We start from the raw sequence: 18,734 nt of genomic DNA, 5'->3' as shown, positions 1-18,734 counted from the left end.
TAAATTGTGTCTTGTATCTCAAAATGCACCACTGGACGTCAAATCACTAGGATACCCTTAGTCTTACCTGACATGCTCAGGTATATCCAGACTGATGAAGAGAGTTCAAAAGGTACATCACTGTTGTGCTGCCAGCACATATCCAGCAAGAAAACAGCAGCCAAAGCTTGCAATGTATCCCTTTATTATTTTTGCAAACTGCAAACAGTGTTACATGAGATGAGCATATTCAAAGGAAACAGAGTGAAACGCTGCCAGCGGGCAAAAGGAAGGAGAGGCCACTGGCAATCCTGTAGGCAAGTTACCAATGCACAGTCTCGTTTGCCGTGCTCAGTCCCGCACATCTTTCCACTTGTTTTTCAGGACTCTCCATGTAAGTGAAGTCACTTTTCTACAGAAGTTATTTGACAAAGAGATCTCTGACTGCGGGAAAATGTGAACCGTGATAAAATTAAATTGTCTGTTCCAGGGATTTGTCAGCAGAATCACCTACTCCCAAAATAATATCAAAATAATACCATTCACTGTGTGTGTAAATAGTAAAGAAAAAAAGCAACATTATTGCTACAAATTTGTTTGTTTAGGATAAATACTGCAACCTAGGAAGCTCAATGAGCCAGAGTCTCACTTTGCTTTGAATCTTTACATCTTGTTAAAAGGCTGAAGTTTTATAAAGGAGCACTGGAAGCTTTTATTAGTAGCTTTCACTAAAGTTAAGAGGGAAAAAGTTAAATTCATTTTACTCATCGGTCCTATTAAAAAAGGAAAGACTTAGTGTTACAACCATTATCCTCCCCTTTACCAGTAAAGAAGTTTTCCAAAAACTGTCAATGAGACACTAATGGAGAAGAGAAAAACCTGTGTAATTTAACAATAAAGCATATGATGAAAAAAATAAAAAAACTTTCCAGACCTGATGTTAAGTAATTAAGGGTAGCTTCTCCCAGGAGCAGATGGTGTTAAGACAGCCAACTGGCAAAAGGGCGTAGCTGGGAGCCCTGGGAAGATGGTGTGGGAGAATCCGGTCAGGAAAAGAGCAGAGTATGGGGAGAGGGGAGAGTATCATTCTCATTTTCATCTCGCAGGTCAGAGCACATTTGAAAAATTTGGGTCCAAAGGATGGCAGATTGTTTAAGAAAGTGTGGGTGAACGATGCCGACGTGGCCATATGTACAACAGTGCAGCTGAGTGGCCAATCTAATAATGTCAAGAGGAATCTTAAAGAAAGCATTCGGGAAGCATGTGTAAAATCAGAATAGGGCCATATTCCACTCCATTTCTCTTACAGCCTGATTGTACCTTGTTTGAATGTGTTTCATGCAGACAGTTCCTTAAGAAACTCTGTTTTTTTGTAACTTGGTACCTTGCTCAACTGAATAGAACAGGTTTTACTCCTGTTACAGGGTGTCCTGGTTTCGGCTGGGATAGAGTTCATTTTCTTCCTAGTAGCTGGTACAGTGTTATGTTTTGGATTTAGTAGGAAAATAATGTTGATAACACACTGATGGTTTTAGTTGTTGCTAAGTAGTGTTTATACTAAGTCAAGGATTTTTCAGCTTCTCATGCCCAGCCAGCAAGAAGGATGGAGGGGCACAAGAAGCTGGGAGGGGACACAGCCGGGACAGCTGACCCAAACTGGCCAGAGGAATATTCCATACCATACAACGTCATGCCCAACGGGGGGGAGTCAGCTGGGAGGGGCGGATCATGGCTCGGGAACTAACTGGGCATCGGTCAGGGAGTGGTGAGCAATTGCATTGTGCATCACTTGTTTTGTATATTCTAATTCTTTTAGTATTATTATTATTATTGTCTATTATTATTATCATTATTATTATTATCATCATCATCATCATCATTATCATTATTTTCCTTCCTTTCTGTCCTATTAAACTGTCTTTATCTCAACCCACGGGTTGTTTTTTTCTTCGATTCTCTCCCCCATCCCCCTGGGTGGGGGGAGTGAGCGAGCGGCTGTGTGGTGCTTAGTTGCCAGCTGGGGTTAAACCACAACACAGGGCCAACCACAGTGAAAAAGCAAGTATGCAAAAATTTAATTGAATGAGTTTCCATGAAATGTGTGGTAAAATTAATAAGCAGTCTTGTATTTCATAGGCCGTATTGTAGCTATGAGGCAACACTTCTTCATGTAAGACATACCAGCCAAGAACGAGAAAGATTTAAATCACACTCTCCTCATCTACTTTTTGAGGTTTTGGGGAAGTGTTATGAGTGATACACAGCAGCAGGAGGCCTAAAGACACTGTGCCAGGTTCTGCCCCCATCCTGGTCCCTCTCTGTACTGCGCTTGTATGTGAAGTAGCTACCAGTCAGTTTATACCCATCTTCTGGACAGCTGCTTTGGAAGTGTTGCCAGATCTTTAAGTTGCAGCAGCCAGGGCCAAGCTATGTGTGAAGCAGAGAGCTAACCCTTTGAGGTCTCCATTGCAGAGAACATACCTCCACAAAATGGAGAAAGGCCTCACACCCTTTGCATTATTTTTGCGCCCTTCTGCAGATTGCTATCAGTCTTTTTGTTATGGCGTGGTATTTTTTCTAATTTGGTTTGCTGGCAATACCTTGTTCTGATCCGGCATGTCAGCCAAAGATATTTGTTATGAGCTTTGTTGTTAAATACTAAAATTAGATGGAGGTTTTCCCTGCTGTTGGAGCCTGGCTAGTGTGTCTTTTAGCCTGCAGCTTGACCAGATTGTTCTTCAAAGTGACAGACAGAGTGGGCTGACTATTCCTTGCCTTCCTTTATACAAGTCTTTTAACACTGTCGCTCCTGCCATTCCCCTTCTTTCTCCTCACCCCTCTCTACTCTCCCTGCAAAGGCGAGAGCCTTGAAAATTATTAAACAGAGTCAGCTCATGTGTCCTCTTTGTTCTCTGGCTTCCCTGCTAGCAAAGATACGCACAGGTCATATTCCATACAAATGTCGCTGTTATTCTTTTCCACTAGGGGCTCAAGATCTGGATCGCATTCGTTTGTCCACCTACCGAACAGCATGCAAGCTTAGATTTGTTCAGAAGAAATGCAACTGTAAGTATGTCAGTGCTTCTTTCATATACCATTGTTAATAGCTTTGCACTGCACTCCCCAGTCTGTCCTTCACATCAGTCACAAACTGGGACTGTTTGATCCGGCATTGTGAAGGACACTAATCAGAGTGCCTGGGTAGATTTTAAATATTAACCTGTTTATATAAGGAACTTGTCTCAAACATGCCAGTGATTCAGTCATAGAAGGGTGGGTCGTGATGCAGGCCACCGCTTTAATTAATAAGTACGTTAACTACATTCTCCAGTTTTCTTGTAAAATAACATTTGTGGGTTCCAACAAGATCCTGCAAATTAAATGCTTTTATAGCAACTCCATGAGAAGAAATGGTGGTTCCAGTCCTCGTCTATTTGGGGTGCAGCAAAGTAAATGCAATGTCAGTCAGCCCCCTTTTTTCCAGAAGGCCAGCTACAGACATCTCTTCTAAGAGGGTGAACCTGCTTGTAATCTGTGCATGTCTGTCTTCCTCCATCTAGACTTCATTCTTGAGAAGTTTCCCATGTGACTTTTTAGTGACTTTTTTAACGTTTCTTCTGAGATTCAGTCTTTCTTCCTTTACAGCTGCAGTTTCTACTAGCACAGTCACGTGCTGTGGACTTTAAAGGGGAAATACATATAAAATCTGTAATGGAGTGTATCTTTTCTTCGCTATCCAAAATAGTATGCAAATACTTAGAATGGCGGGTTTTGGTTTATGCGTTTTACTGGACCTTTCCACACCAAGTCAAAAAAAAAAATCCTAACCAGGGTGACTTGTCAGCAGTAGCAGTAGGGAGAGGACTAATGCAGAGAAAACAAGTTTTCTTAGTCTTCATATCTAAACTAGAATGACAGCCTGGCTACGCTTGTGCTATGCACAGTGGTAAGTATGTTAAGAAATGCTCGCTGCAGATAGAGATTAACCGCCCTGGAGAGAGTTCCTAGTTTTGGGGTTACATCTATCTACATTACTGAAATGCTTAGCTTATGCTGTCCGAACATACTGGAGAGGCCAAGCTGTGGTGGAAAAGACTTTGGAGAGTATTTATTGGGTTATTAGCTACAGAGCTGGTCATTCAATCACTTCTGCAGCACATTTCTCATGTTTTTAATATGTGTTTAGTATGAATTGAAGGATTAGTATCACATTATAAGCAGGCTGCCAGACCCAAAACCCAGGAGGGGTTTAGTACCTGCCCAGCAGCTGGCTTCTCCCATTCAGGAGGAAATGTATTGAAAGACACTATGATGTTGCATTCAGTTGTTTATTTTATTTTTTTAAATTTTATGTTTAAGAGGAGGAAATTTTCACTTCATTTTCATGGTAACAGAATATAGTAGTCTGAGGTGACAAAAGCATCCAATCAAGTTGACAGTGATAGCAGAGTCATAACACTAATTGCTTTGATAACTGTATACAGAGCAAATGAAAAGACATAAGGGTGCAATATCCTCGTTGTTGGGAGTGGCTGGCTGGCTAAAAATATTGGTTGTTAATCTTAACTTTGTTCCTCTTACTTATCAACTGCGATCTGCTTTTGTGGAACTATTGCTTCTCTCTGTAGAGAACCAGTACGCATGCCCTTCAGTTTGCCAGCTTGTGGCAAGTTGCTCATGGACAGTGCTTGCCTTCTGGTTGCTGTTGATAACCTAGGAGAAGTGATTTGCTGGTCTTGTATCAAGACTGTATCAACCTTTTCCAAAGAAAAAAAGAAAAGGAGGAACTTAAAATGTCATCCTAAGAATTAGGTTCTGTGCAACTTAAGCAATAATGCCTGTTGCTCTGGAATGGGCTGAATTGCGTGCGTCTTTTCACCATTAAGTACAGTTTTCTTCTGGTTGTTTCTGGTAGACTGCTGCTCTCCCAGATGGCTTTCTCTTATTAGTGGGAAAAGAAGTCATGCATTCACCTGATGTGTTTTCAAGCAACGGCTGTCCAAGACAGAGCTTCTCGACATAGAGCTGCTGAACTGAGCACTGCCCTGAAATGGTTAATATCAGACCTCCAGCTCATGTCAGCTACTCTTTTTTTTTTTACCCTATAGAAATTGCCATTATGCACCACCCAATAGTAAGTTCAGGAGGGAAAAAAAAGGGACATGGGAAAAAAAAACATTTCTGCTGCATTTGAGCTGTTTCATTTAGGGGAGAATATAAAAGGAAAAAGCTCAAAGGCAGTTCTGCTCCACTCCCAGTGCATAGCACCTCCTGTCACTCAAGCCATCCTTGTCTTCTTTCAGCTGTGCTCTCCTGCCCTGCCCTGGCACACCGGCCTAGACTTAGTAGGAAAAAATAGCTTGGAAAGACTTTATTTAAGGGGTTCTTTTAAAGAGCTAATTTAATAAATTGCAGGGAGCTGCTCTTGGCTACAGGCTGAAGGTGTATGAGGATGGAAGCAGAGAGCTGCTTTGAGTGCCAGAAGTGGCCGTTCCAAGGAAAGCAGAGCAGAGGTTTTATTAACACCATCTTTTTTACCCGAAGGTGCCCATTGGTATAGACAGTCACAGGATATCATTTAAGAGTCAGCTACGCTTACCACAAACAATACACTGTTTGTTTCTGCTGTCTTTAATGCAGACACAGCCACAGGTTCATCTCCTGGCCTCCCTTTTTGAATTCTTCTCTCAGTACAAAAGGGTGTTGTGCTGAAACCTTCAGCAGCAGGCTGGGTTTTACTGGTGAAGTAGGCAGTGTGCAATGGGCAAAAGTGCCTTGATATTCTAAGAGCCATTCTCTCTTGCAGCATTTCTCCTGAAATTAGTTAAACTATCTGGCCAAAGAGGAGGTGACAGTTTGCCAGAATTTACCAGAATACCACTACATATGTTGCATTTTGAGTACTAACACTGTTGATCAAATTAATTGCTTCATGGAATTACTTCATTTTCAGAAGAGGAAGACTGCTTTAAAGATACTTAGCCAACAGTCTTCAAAATTGCAAATATATGTCTTTCTGATAATTCTATAAAACTTTAGGAAAACTACTGTGCATGTGAAAAGTATTTCTTTTATAAAAATCTCTCTGAGCATTTAAACCAAGTTAGTTTAAATAAAATCAGCAAAGTGAGAAAAATCAGTATCAGTCATTGCAATTATTTGTCAAACTGGATAGAATTGAATCCAGTCCAGCTTCATTCTTCAGAAAAGAAAGAAATTCTTCTTAAGAACTCAGAAAATGATAAGTAGATAAATTTGAAAAAGCTCTAATGTTATCTTTCAAAGAAAAATTCCTGCAAATTCAAGCATTCCCCTTTGCCTATGTTAACACTATAAATAAATAGCAATAACATTTAAAAATTATTGTTGGCATACCTCTGAATCTAAGTGCCCAAACGTGGGATACAATATGTGACAAAAATCCCAAAAGCAAGAGACCCACAAAATTCTACATGCAGAAATCTTAAAAGCTGGGCAGCTTTGTTAGTGCACCATGAATATAAACTCATTTTATGCTTCTCTATTTCTGCTGACAATTTCTAGAATTGGAAGTAATGAAAACTCTGTAGGTAATGTAGGTACCTTTGAGGATGTGATGGGTATAGAAAGAGGTGATTGCAGGCTACTTGCTCATTACTTTGCAGAACTCCTGTAGCAATAGACCTGTTGCAATAGCAATAGTCTTCTTTTAGTTATAAATGCTAACACAAGATGTAGACACCTCTTCTGTAAAAAAAGAAAAAAAATCAAAGAAATACTAAAGAACTCTTGAGAAGATCTTAAGATTTGGGCATGAATAATTCCAAATGAATGCCAAGAGTCTTGGACAGACAGACCTGGAGAAAACACTGCTGGTGGTTACATCATCTTCAGATCTCAGAATGTAAAGCAGGAGTGTGTGAGCTGACTGTGGCTGCTCTACTGGATCATGGTGTTGGATATAGTCTCAGAAATAGCAGCACCCTAATGATTTCATTATTTGGGATAATAAAAGCAGATAAGAAGCAGGTGCAGAAACCTGATCAAACATGCTACGTGTTTATTCCGGTCTGTACTGTACAAAATGTACAAAATGTGAATAGCTGACTTCTTCATCGTCTAAGTTTTCTAAATGTGCTTTAAAGGTGGCCCTAAATAGTGCACTCTGCAAGAGTCAAGGAGGGAGATGGAAAAACTACAGGGGAGCACTGTGAGGTCTGCAACCAGTGTTGCTCTAACAAAGTCGAACATTAGGGTATTGTCCTTCACTTCACCTCCAGTGCACCGGAGTGGGTTTTGGAGCACCCAGTATACATTCTCACCATACAGACGCCTACTCAGCTCCCCTTACTGCCAGGAAAATGCCATCTTGACAAGGCTGATTTACAGCTGTTTATCCGTAGCATTCAGACACAGAAGCGTAATAGGCTTTCCTAAAACAAGGCATGAAGGACCACTGACAGCAGTCACACGTATCTTTCAACATTCACCAGTATTCAGGAACCACCAAAAAGCAGAATTTATAGTTATCCCCAGTGATCATTGTGCAGTTGGTTTATTTTAATATTTCATTTTCAGTGAATTTATTAAAAGCCAATTGTTTATACAGAAAAACAAGATGAAATATCGTGTTCACATGCAAATTCCCTCTGGGCTATGGTGGCAGCAGGAGTAGAACGTAACAACATATCGTAATCAAAACCACCATACAATTAAACATCACTCACTAATACAGAACCATACAGCTGGAAAACTACTGCCGTCCTTGATGAACTTTCCTGAATGTGTTGTGACATTATTCTATGACTCTGGCTGCAAAAAGCAGATTTTGCTGGTTTCCCTAGATCGGAATAAATCATTTGCAATTGGAAGCTTGAATCTAAAGCCATGCTGGTGATAGTAATACGAGGTTTAGTTAATGCAGACAAAAAGGGAGCTTGTTTCTCTGGCAGTTTAATCCCAATACCTTAGGGTTTCAGTGTCTTTGTTTCTCCCTTCAATATTCTTCTGCATGAGTGATTTTTTTTTTTTTTTGCACTGTTTTGTTGTATCCAAGTTGTAGTACAGCTGTTTCCACATAGGCAGCGCAGCTGCCATGACTGTGATGGAGACCTTGTGAATATCCAAGGCAGTCTCCTCCAGCTCCACCCTGCTCTTCCTCCTACCTCCTCTGGGCTTAGGTAGTCACAGCTGAGGCATGTAGGCATGTCAGCTCAATTTCCATACATGCTCCTGGGTGCCTCTCTGAGCTGATCTGCCTTTTTACATTTGTTTTAAGTTAGAATAATTTCTCACCCTCCTGAAATATAATACTTTCCCACTGAAAATGAATGACAGTTATTGTAAACACACTATTTTTAGATGCTTTTCTTAAAGCTTTTTTCTGTCTGTACTCTTATACCTCTTGTAACGCTACAGCAAGCTGCTGAAACTGGTTTTGTCCTCGAACTGACAATTTGGGTATCAAATGATATCAGCCTGTGTGAGCTACTGGCCCCCGTCAGGATGGCAAGCAATTTTTAAAAATTATTTTATTAAGCCTAAATAAAATTACTAGAGTTTGAGTGGTGGTTTTTTTTCTATACTGGGCTGACACTTAAAATATCATTTTATCCCATCCCATTCAACATGCCATTCACCACAAAATTAAAAGTCACAGTATCTGGTACTTGTAGTAAAAGGAGAGGATATGAAAGTCTTGATTCCACGCTGGAAATGGTGCTGTGACCTCTGTGTTATCCAGTGGCTGAGGAAGTCAACAGGAGATCCAGGTTCAACTTTCTCTTCTGCATGACAAAGTATACGCTGATCTTACATATCCAAAAAAGTTCCCTAAACACAAAGCTAGAGGATATTCAGAAGTGTTCCAGTCTGTCCTGTTGATATTTAACCACCAAATCTTTCATCTTTATAAGTTAATTGATTTAGGAACTGACAACTGCTTCTCTCTACTTAAACGAGACCTCTTGTCACCATAGTATAGAGCCATTCTTTCTTTGACTCAGCAAGTATTTATTTTCTCTAAAGTGAAACAGAGTGCACGAGAAATGCTCGATGGTGGTATCCTCAGTGTGCAAGAATCCTGTGAAGATCCCTGCCGTGGCGGGAGGCATTCATTCTCAATATCCTGCCTTTTACTTCTCAAGGACTGTATAGCCTGTGAAATTTTGTGCTTGCCCCGCATTCCTTTTTTCTCAGGATGACCATCAGAAACAGAGCCACCAAATTGTCATGATTACAGAATTATTTAGATTAAATAACTTAATCCTTCATCACTGTAGGTTTCCATGGTTAGTGCTCTGTTCTCATTTTTGGATTTTATCATGTTTTTCATTCCATCTTGGAAGCAATAAAGCGCAAGATAGATTCAGGCTGGGTCACAGAGCAATCAAACTGAATGACAAGCAATGTTGCCTACTCGAGAAGTGCAAAAGGTCTGCTTGGCTGCAATTTGAAACAATCTGCCTCTTGAATTTGTGATTGTGGCATTCTCATATTCTTCTAAATCCTTGGTGATCAGTCTTCTGTGAGATTTGCTTAAAAATCCTATAATTTGGAAAAAAACCCCACCATTTTGAGTTCTTATTTTTATTCTTCTCTATTGACCATCTTGGATATTCTATGATCTGCTTATTATTATTCCATAAAGATAGAGGCTAGAAATACTAGTTGTGTTCTTTGTTTTCTGTTTTAATGGAAGCTGAGTCTTATAGTTCACCTATAGTGAATGACATTATTCACATGGTTCCAAGAAATACAGCTTTAAAAAAAGAAAAAGCACTCTATATTACAAGAGTCATGATACCATTGTGTAAGTTACTAATTCTGGTATTCTGCAGTACTTGAATAATGAAAAGAAAGATGAGTTAATGATTTTAAAACTTTTTTGTTCCTTTGTCTTTACCAGCGACTTAGAGACTAAATACTCCTGGAACTGCTAGTACCGTTCCATATGGGTTTCCAGGCAACTATGGGGAAAGGATGCATATATTACACATTCTGCATTATGCATCAATTATTTAATCAAAAGTTCAAAAGGGCTTGATTTAGCATATTCCCTGCAGACAAATCCTTCATAAGGATTTTAGTCTGTAAGTGTTCACTCACAGCACAATATCCTGAAAATGGGTTCAGATTTTCTTTTCTTTTCCTTTTAACTGTAAAAGTTTATTAATTTGCTTGACAGATCATAATAGCTATTCGAGAGCTGACATATAACCTGTATATTTGGCATGTTCATTGAGGGACTGCTATTCAGCCTTTTCTTCAATGTTAGCATGAGCTGTACTGTTATTACATAAAGGGGTTGTGGTATCTCAGATGTCCCTGAGTATTTGCTCTTAAAGGCTGCCACTGCAAGTCTGTCTCATACAAGATCGATACAAGAACTATCAGTGGATATTTGGAATTCATTTTAATGTCAAAAAGAGTGAACCAAACAAGGATATATATCTTAAACTCTCACATTTTCATTTGCTTAGAGATCGATTTTTCAAACATACCCATGATTCCAAGTGGCTCCTTTTAAAAAGTGAGTTGCAGAAGATTGTCAGCTAATATTATTTTGTCCTTTACAGAGGAAAATGACTGAATTGGCTTCCTTTGAGTCAGAAGTTGACAGACACGTAGACTAGGCCACGTCCCAAGTATACCTACATGCTGCCCTCTGCTACCCAGGTGGCTCAGCCCTGCCTTGATGCAGACAGCTTTTGTAATTGGATCATAGCTGAAAATCTCTTCTTACCGACTTCTTGAACTCTGCGAAAACTGCCATTCACTGTGCTATTTCTGATGGCTTTCCTGATGCAGGTTTAAGGTTGGACAGTCTGTTCAGTTCCCCACTGATGTCTCTGAACATCTGCTACTGCTAACAGGCGTCAGTCACCTTTGTCTGGCAGGCTTTGGATGAGTTACCCAAAACCAGAAAGTTTCTGCATCTTATTTCACATTGGTCCTCCTAATGAACACTTCAAACAAAAGAAAATAGATTACTAGCTTAGTACTCTTCTAGACAGTCTAAAAATTGCAGAGTGTATGCAAACATACCATCTCACAGAAACAAACTGATACCTTGGTGATCACAGGATCGCCGTATCTTCTGAGCGATGCTGCTTCTTCACAGGAGAGCTTTTTCTTCTTTCACCCTCTTGTTTTTCCCCTCAACCTGTAATTGTGTTTTTAAGTCTCTGTCATCATTTCCCTGTCCCTTCTTCAGCTTCATGTCATTATCTGTGGCATTTGCTTTATCTCTGACTTCTCTGCAACGCTCAGTCTCTTGGCTGCTCTCTCCTTTCCTGTTATCCTCTTGGCTCCAAGCACCTTTCTTCAGGCAAACCCTCTCTTACACTTGAGCCTTTGTTCCCTTTCCCTGGGCTGTTCTGGTCTGTCCCATTTGGGTATTTTGCTGGGCCCGTCCTGATGTCACGTGAGCACCTCCATGATGTGCCAGAGTGCATTAAGCAGTGTTACCTAATGCCTGTCGCATGTTGGTCATTCTTTTAGTTTTTTGCCATATGACAACATATTTATGTGAAAAAGGGGAAAAAAAGTAAGAAGTCATCCTTGGAGCAGATATCAGTGAGTTTGGTGATCATGGTCCTTTGTTCCTAGGGCTTCAGTCCATCATCTTGAACCAGCCCTGCCTCTCTATTCTGGTCTCAAAGCAATAAGTCTTGAGGAGTCATACATGAGCTCAGTCCATACATGTTTTCTGCAGAGATTAAAGGACAGTTTTTATGTCCTTGCAGAAAATTATTTTCCTGAGAAGATAAGCTGCAGCATTTTGCCCTATCTGTGTGTTGTAGCATTGCATTCAAAGTGTCCTTCTCCATTGCGTCTGCTGAGTTGGAATTTTTGCTGAGGTTTTTTTGCCCTGTCCTGGTTTTCACACTGCGACTCAGCTCTGGAGAATGAGTAGGCACTATACAGCTTTCCTGCACTTTAACCGCACAGTCTGCACCATCTTCCTGCCTAAACAGTGATCTCCATCACAGCCTCACATAGACTGTCTGATCTGTCTCCAGCCCCTCCTCGTTGCCTTTCAGCCTCCATCTCCAGTAACTTTTACAGATAAACCCGCTGTGGAACCAGCAGGGACACTGGCTGTCTGTGGTGAATGTTCTCAGCAATTATGGGCTTCTTCAGGGTGAAGACAGCAAATAGTTCACAGAAGGAAAGTCAGAGTGTGAGACTTGACATCATTTTTACTATAATTTTCTCCTGTAATTCCCAAAGAGTGTTTTTTTCCGTGTTCATTTGTTTTCAGAGTTACGTTAAAAGTTAGTTTGTTTATCTCTAACAATATAGATCAACTTCATAACACCCAGAATATTCAAAGAGAAGCTTTAGCTTAACCATTATCTCATATTTTTACCCACCAGCTGCACCTAGTATTATTTTCTGTAAGTCTTAGTGGAAGATTTCATACAGCATATATCTGGTATGCTAGGACAAATTGTGAGAACAGAAGATGTTGGCCATAAAAATAATTTCCTACTTCTATAAGTGTGAAGAGACCGCACAATATAATGTCCTCAGTGTGCGTTGTTATTAATACAGTTCTGGGACTGTACACAATGAACATTCAGCTTCCTGGCGTTAATGTTTGTGATATACGGTGGCTTACAGAGCCAATTTTCCTTGTGCTGAATTAAGGCATTCCTAGGCTGAATTCAGACTGAATTATATCTGCGATATTGTTGTTGGCCGCAATGGATTTCTAGCAGGGTATTTGCGAGCAGTCTTTGGCCCGTTACTGAGCAAAGTGTGGGCTAATTCCAGGAGAAGTTCTGTGTATGCTCAGCCTTTTCTTTGGTCCATGTGGATGGATAGATGGATGTCTCCTTTCCTGACAGAAAGTAAATTGAAAATAACTCTGTTGAACTCACTGACATTACTGTGGCATGAAGGAAGGGACGAATCAGTCTCTCAGTGTATATTGTTTGAAGAGGTTGAACTCAATTTCTGATAAATGAAGCCGACACTAGTATCATACTGCATCTCTTGTAAAGGTGCTGATCTTCCCCAAGTTTAATTTTCCACATTTCATTCATCTGTATTTTGCCTTTAAACTCTTATTTTGTCTTGGATTTGCAGGATATCTTTAAGGATTGCATGTGTAAAATAAAGGATGACAGATGATAAGTGGTCATGTACATCGAGACTCTTCTCCATCTAGGGGCCCTGACAACATCAATAAAGAGCTTCTGTCACACAGAGGAGGAAGGATAGATGTGTGGGACTTCACCTAAATCCCATTTATCTGTCATTTCACATTCTGCAGTCTTGTTTCCTTTCTCATTGTTGCTGATTGTCGAGTTATGTTTCTATCAGCTGGAGCTTTTCTCCTTTTCTTGGCCGATTCCTCATACCTGTTTCCTTAAGAGATGTGAAGTTTTAGTGCATGATACTGCAAACTGCTGCAATAGGAGCCACTGCAGTTGCCTCCTGGTATGGGCGTCCTGGTTACTGAGCAAATCAGCTGGGGAACTGGAGCACTGAGCAGCTCTTGCAGAAGAGCTTTGAATATGTGTAATGGCAGGAGGGCAAATGTGGAAAGATTATGTGAACACAAAGCCAGAGTTTAGTCAGATATTCTCTACAGTTTCTCTGAATGCGATATTGTCTACTCAAATGAATTTGATACCAAAAAAATGGATCTTCCAGATACCAGGATCCATCTCTCCCTATCTCAAAGCTGATTATAGCTCGGATCCCAAATGTTTTTTGGGCAAATAAATCCAGTTGTTTTCAAATGTAATAGATGTTTAAATACCTATGAAAGCTTGAACCTATGGCATTAATTAGCACCTCCATTACCAATCTCAGCAAAAGGTTAAATAAGATTAGAGTCTGAACTGTCTTTATGACTTCAGGCATAAGATACTTTTTCACCAAAGTCCTGCGTGTCACATGAATGTCCTACTTCATAGCAATGCTCTCACTCTCAACAGCTGAGGTTAATATTGGGATTTTGTCCCAGAAACCCTCTGGATTGACCCAAACTCTTCAGAAGAGAGAAGCATATGCCATCCCTCTTTAGTATGTCTCTTCTGTTATGGGGGTGAAAAATGCAATTCTGGTACCAGGCAGTTTACCGAAGCATTAAGTTCAGCTTAAGTATTTCTCTAATTATTTTTAATAGATGAAAACATTGTGGGCGAAATTCAGTCCACATTACATAAGAAATTATTTAAATTAATAGAATAAAGATCAGCTTAAGAATATGCATATATGTAAAATATTACATCTTTTACATTCAAGGAAATACACAATTCGTGTTTCGTTAGTATTCTGTACCTTGTGTTGCTGTTTACAGTCTTGTCAACCCTAAATGATTAAAAAAAAAAAAATTACAGAAGACAAAATAACCATGGATCGAACTCTGAAAAACAGGAGATGGGCCAAGGAGGGTTTTTGTCTTCAAGCAGTTCTAAATGTATAATAGGTGCTCATTCTTTTTCATTGACCTTTGTGATATGACTGAACCTTAAAGGCTGACAATGTAATCTCAGCTTGCTTTCTGTAGCCATGAGGGAAGAAATTGTTATAAAGAACTGTTAAATCACGTATTCTCTTGTCATCACAAGCTATTTTTTAAAGAAAACAGCAGTTAATATGAGATTGGGGATAATACCCTTAGAGCTGGTAACATATACTGCCTCAAAATTGATGAAAAATATAAATAATCCAATTTGTTAACATTTACATTCACTTTACACTTGCTTTTTGCTGGTAACAGTGCCAAAGCAAGCTGTAGTCCTCTTGTGGCATGGGGAGTTTTTTAGGGGGGATAGATGGAGCTGGCAACAGTTGTATCAAAGGAAAAAAACTGAAGTTATTTAAGAGAGAAAGACGTAGTATTAGTCAGACTTGGCATTTGAAGAAACATACTTCTGGAGGAGATTTTATCACTGTAATAAGGACATTCAACATGAAGACATTCTGCCCTTTCCACCTCATGGGTTTGGCATCGTTTGCCGATCACATGTGATCGCCTGTATAGGACATCCACACCGCCAAATCTCCAAGCACAAAGTCTTGATTCAACTAAATACATAGACAAGGCCATTTTTTGGAGACAGCAGTGGGGATGCGCAGCCTTTGATTTGTGTTAGCTCGCTTGACATTGTGCCAGTAGAGAGTTAAAATGTTATAGCAAATGTGTGCTGCATTTACTAAAATATACCCGGTAGTGCCATCCTGTGGTCAGGACTGCGGCTACCAGAAGGCTTCTGCACCGTGTCCCGCCTGTTTTCTAAAAGCTGGTTTGTCTTGCATTGTTACACACAATCAGAGTTGTGCCAGGCTCTAAAATTATGGTTTTCTTCTCATATATTCAGTCATTTCTGAACTTATAGTTTAATCTCCTAAATAGGAGGGCTGGGACATGGCTTTTTCTTTTCTCTGGAAACATTTTTTGAAAGTCTTCGTAATTCAGTTTCTGTCACCAGATCTGTAACAGAGAAAACTCTGAAAATCAACTCTACATACAGTATCACCCAGCCTTGGAGATGTTTTTTGCCACCTTTTGGGAGTGCAGAAGCTTTTTGCTAATATATGGTTTGCTGTAATATAGTACAGAAGAGTTATATTTTATTAAAAATTTGAAATGCTGTAGTTTTACTAATTGAAATAAGAACTCAGATGTAAGGCAAATTGCCCTTATTTTAAGAGAAATGAGAAAGCTGTTGTGTATCATACATATTTACTGACCAAGTTTTGTTACCTCATGTCCCCATGAATTCTTTGGCTAATTTAAAGCTGACACTTGCAAAACCCATTTGAAGGAACTATTTAGTCAGACTGAGGCCTGATCACACAATGCCTCAAATAAAGCCTTTCTCATTAAAATCGTATTATGTTAGGATAGCAAGAATAATAGAGATGCATAATCTAGGAATACCATTGTCTGTTGCGGGGGGGGGGGGTTATAAAGTTTCTGGCTATGGAATACACGTAGCAACAGGTCTGCTATTTATGCGTTGGTCTTTAATTCGTAAATATGTTTAAGTCTTAAAACAAGAAAATTATGTATAATCAATGTATTTAAGCTATGTGACTTACTATCAACAGTGCAGAGTTTTAACTGAGTGGTCTTTCCCGGTTGTCATGAAAATATTAGGAAGCTTTGAGTTAGAATTTTTTATTGTGTTATTTTATATATGTCATACTTCATTCAGCATTTCGAATAAATGATTTCAAAGCGTGTTTAAAAAAAGGAAACACTTTCCCAGCATCTGGGTGACAAGTAGATGACAACAGTCTCCCAGCCCAGCACTCAGGGTGCATCACCCACCATTCCGTTCCCTTTTGCAGAATTGACTGTCATTAGTGCTGCTCCCTGGGGACACTGATGGCCTTTTCTGCCACCCACAGAGAGCCCTTCAGGCTTCAGTTAAATATAGGTGAGACAAAATAGGCAGGAACTGACAGCAAGAGGAGAAGGTACTTTTATTATAAATTAAATTAATGTTGTCCTGCGTTCGGCTGGGATAGAGTTAATTTTCACAAGAAGCTGGGAGGGGGCACAGCCAGTACAGCTGACCTGAACTAGCCAAGGGGATATCTGATACCATATGACATCATGCTCAGTATATAATTGGGGAAGCTGGCCGGGGGGAGGAGGGATCAGGGCTCGGAATGGGCTGAGCATTGGTTCCAGGTGGTGAGCAATTGCATTGTGCATCACTCGCTTTATGCATTCTTTTATTACTATTATTGTTATTACTTCTTCTCTCCTTGTGTTGTCCTATTAAACTGTCCTTATCTCAACCCATGAGGTTTTGCCATTTTCTTCCGATTCTCCTCCCCATGCCACGGAGGGGGGGGAGGAGTGAGCAAGCACCCACGTGGTGCTTAGTTGCCAGCTGGTCTTAAACCACGACAATGTAAAAGAAGAATTTTACTGGAGATCTTTACATACTCTTACACCTTGGTGGATTCGTCAGGTACCATATTAAAAGTACAAAGACCACATTGCAGTGTACTGTTATCCTAATGGTTATTCCTCATTAGTAGCACTTGGCCAAGTTGACGGACACTTCTAACAGGTCACATTTGTGTAATGTGCTGTAGTGATCAGAATCTCAGAAGGTTTTAGAATAACTCATTTTTCCTTCTGGGCAGACAGTAGGTGATGATACAAGGATGCGAGCCTGGGTATGCGGACAGGAGAACCTTTAAAACTTTCCCCCAAAAAGTTCAGTGCTTCGGTTCCACACATAACGTCCTGCAGATTTCCAGACTCCCAGCAGCCAGGTTTGGCAGCCACTCAGAAATGTCTCCTGTGCATGCAGTGTGCAGCTGGCTGGCACGTGCACAGAGCGCCCAGCTCCTGCTGGGTAGGACATCGCTTGTGCAGACTGATTCCACACATCATTTTGCACAAAGTCCAGCATGTCCCGTGTGGTGTGTACCACATGGACAGGGGATCTGCATGAGTTCAGTGAGTCCAAATGCAGCTGACTTACTCTACATGCACAGTAGTTCAAAAGAAAGATGTTTCCATTGACTGGTCTGAATGTTGAGTTCCTTATCCAGGCACTCCTCCTCATTCTGGGTGTCCATCATTGGGGTGGGCAGGTAGAAGTGGATAGCCTTACTCCAGCTTCTTGCTGGGCCAGTGCGTACCACGCACCTGCGCACTCTCACAGTACGGGCAAAGAGATAACGAAGAGGAGGAATGCATGCAGTTGACAGGGGACTAAGTGAAAGTGTGACCTCCCTCTGAGATCCCTTGGCATTTGAAGGAAAGCTTGAGGGAGCGTTTGAGTATGCAGAGTGCCGTGAAGGCCCTCTGTACACCTCACACAAAACCTCTTGAGGATATGGAGGACTCTTTCCCAAGCATTCAAGGGGCCTCAGAGCGAGCTCTGTGGTTTTTTGTTTGTTGCATGTGTCAGAAAAGGGACTTGGAGCACAGCTTACTTGAGCAATGGCTTTAGAGAAAAATCAATGGGGCAACCCTGATTCCTCTCCAGTAAGAGTTATTATGTGTTTTTGCAGTATAAGTTAATGACTAGACAAGGACATCACAGAATCACTGGGGCTGGCAGGGACCTCTGGAGAGAGCAGGGTCAGCTATGACAGGTTGCTCAGGGCTGTGTCCAGTTTGGTTTTGAATACCTTCAAGGATGGAGACTCCACAGCCTCTCTGGGCAACCTGTCAAGTGTTTGACAACTCTCGCAGGGAAATTTTTTTCCTTATGTTTAAATACTTTCCCATATTTTAATTTGTGCCCATTGCCTTCTGTGCTTTCACTGTCCTTTCCCTGAGAAGAGTCTGGCTCCATCTTCTTTACTCCCTTGCACCAGATGTTTATATACACTTACAAAGTCCCCCTGAGCCTTCTCTCCTCCAAGCTGAACAGTCCCAGCTCTCTCAGCCTCTCCCCATATGACAGTTGCTCCAGTCTCTTCATCGTCTTCGTGGCCCTTTGCTGGACTTTGGACCCAGCACTCCAGATGTGTTACCAGTGCCGAGTAGAGGGGAAGGATCACCTCCCTCCACCTGCTGTCGACACACTGCCCAATGCAGCCCAGGAGGATCTTGGCTGCCTTTGTTGAAAAACCGTATTGTCAGTCAGCACCCAGCCTGTACTGGTACATGGGGTTATTCCTTTCCACGTTCAGGACTTTATATTTCCATTTGTTGCACTTCATGAAGTTCCTGTTCGCATATTTCTCCAGCCTGTTGAGGTCCCTCTGAATGGCAGCCCAGCCCTCTGGTGTATCAGTCACTCCTCCCATTTTTGTATCAGCTGCAAACTTGCTGA

General features: G+C 40.8%; 1 protein-coding gene across 3 annotated transcripts in view; it reads left to right on the top strand.

The window, feature by feature from the left end:
- Positions 1–18,734, top strand: part of DTNA (dystrobrevin alpha) — a 184,955-nt gene that overhangs the window by 88,290 nt on the left and 77,931 nt on the right. For all 3 annotated transcript variants that reach the window (XM_050915659.1, XM_050915658.1, XM_050915657.1), the window contains one exon: positions 2,965–3,045. In XM_050915659.1, the coding sequence (XP_050771616.1) occupies positions 2,965–3,045 (81 nt within the window). The remainder of the gene's footprint in view (positions 1–2,964; positions 3,046–18,734) is intronic.

The sequence above is a fragment of the Gymnogyps californianus genome, chromosome 2, assembly GCF_018139145.2.
Source record: "Gymnogyps californianus isolate 813 chromosome 2, ASM1813914v2, whole genome shotgun sequence".
Taxonomy (NCBI): domain Eukaryota; kingdom Metazoa; phylum Chordata; class Aves; order Accipitriformes; family Cathartidae; genus Gymnogyps; species Gymnogyps californianus.
This window is presented reverse-complemented; position numbering and strand designations above follow the sequence as displayed.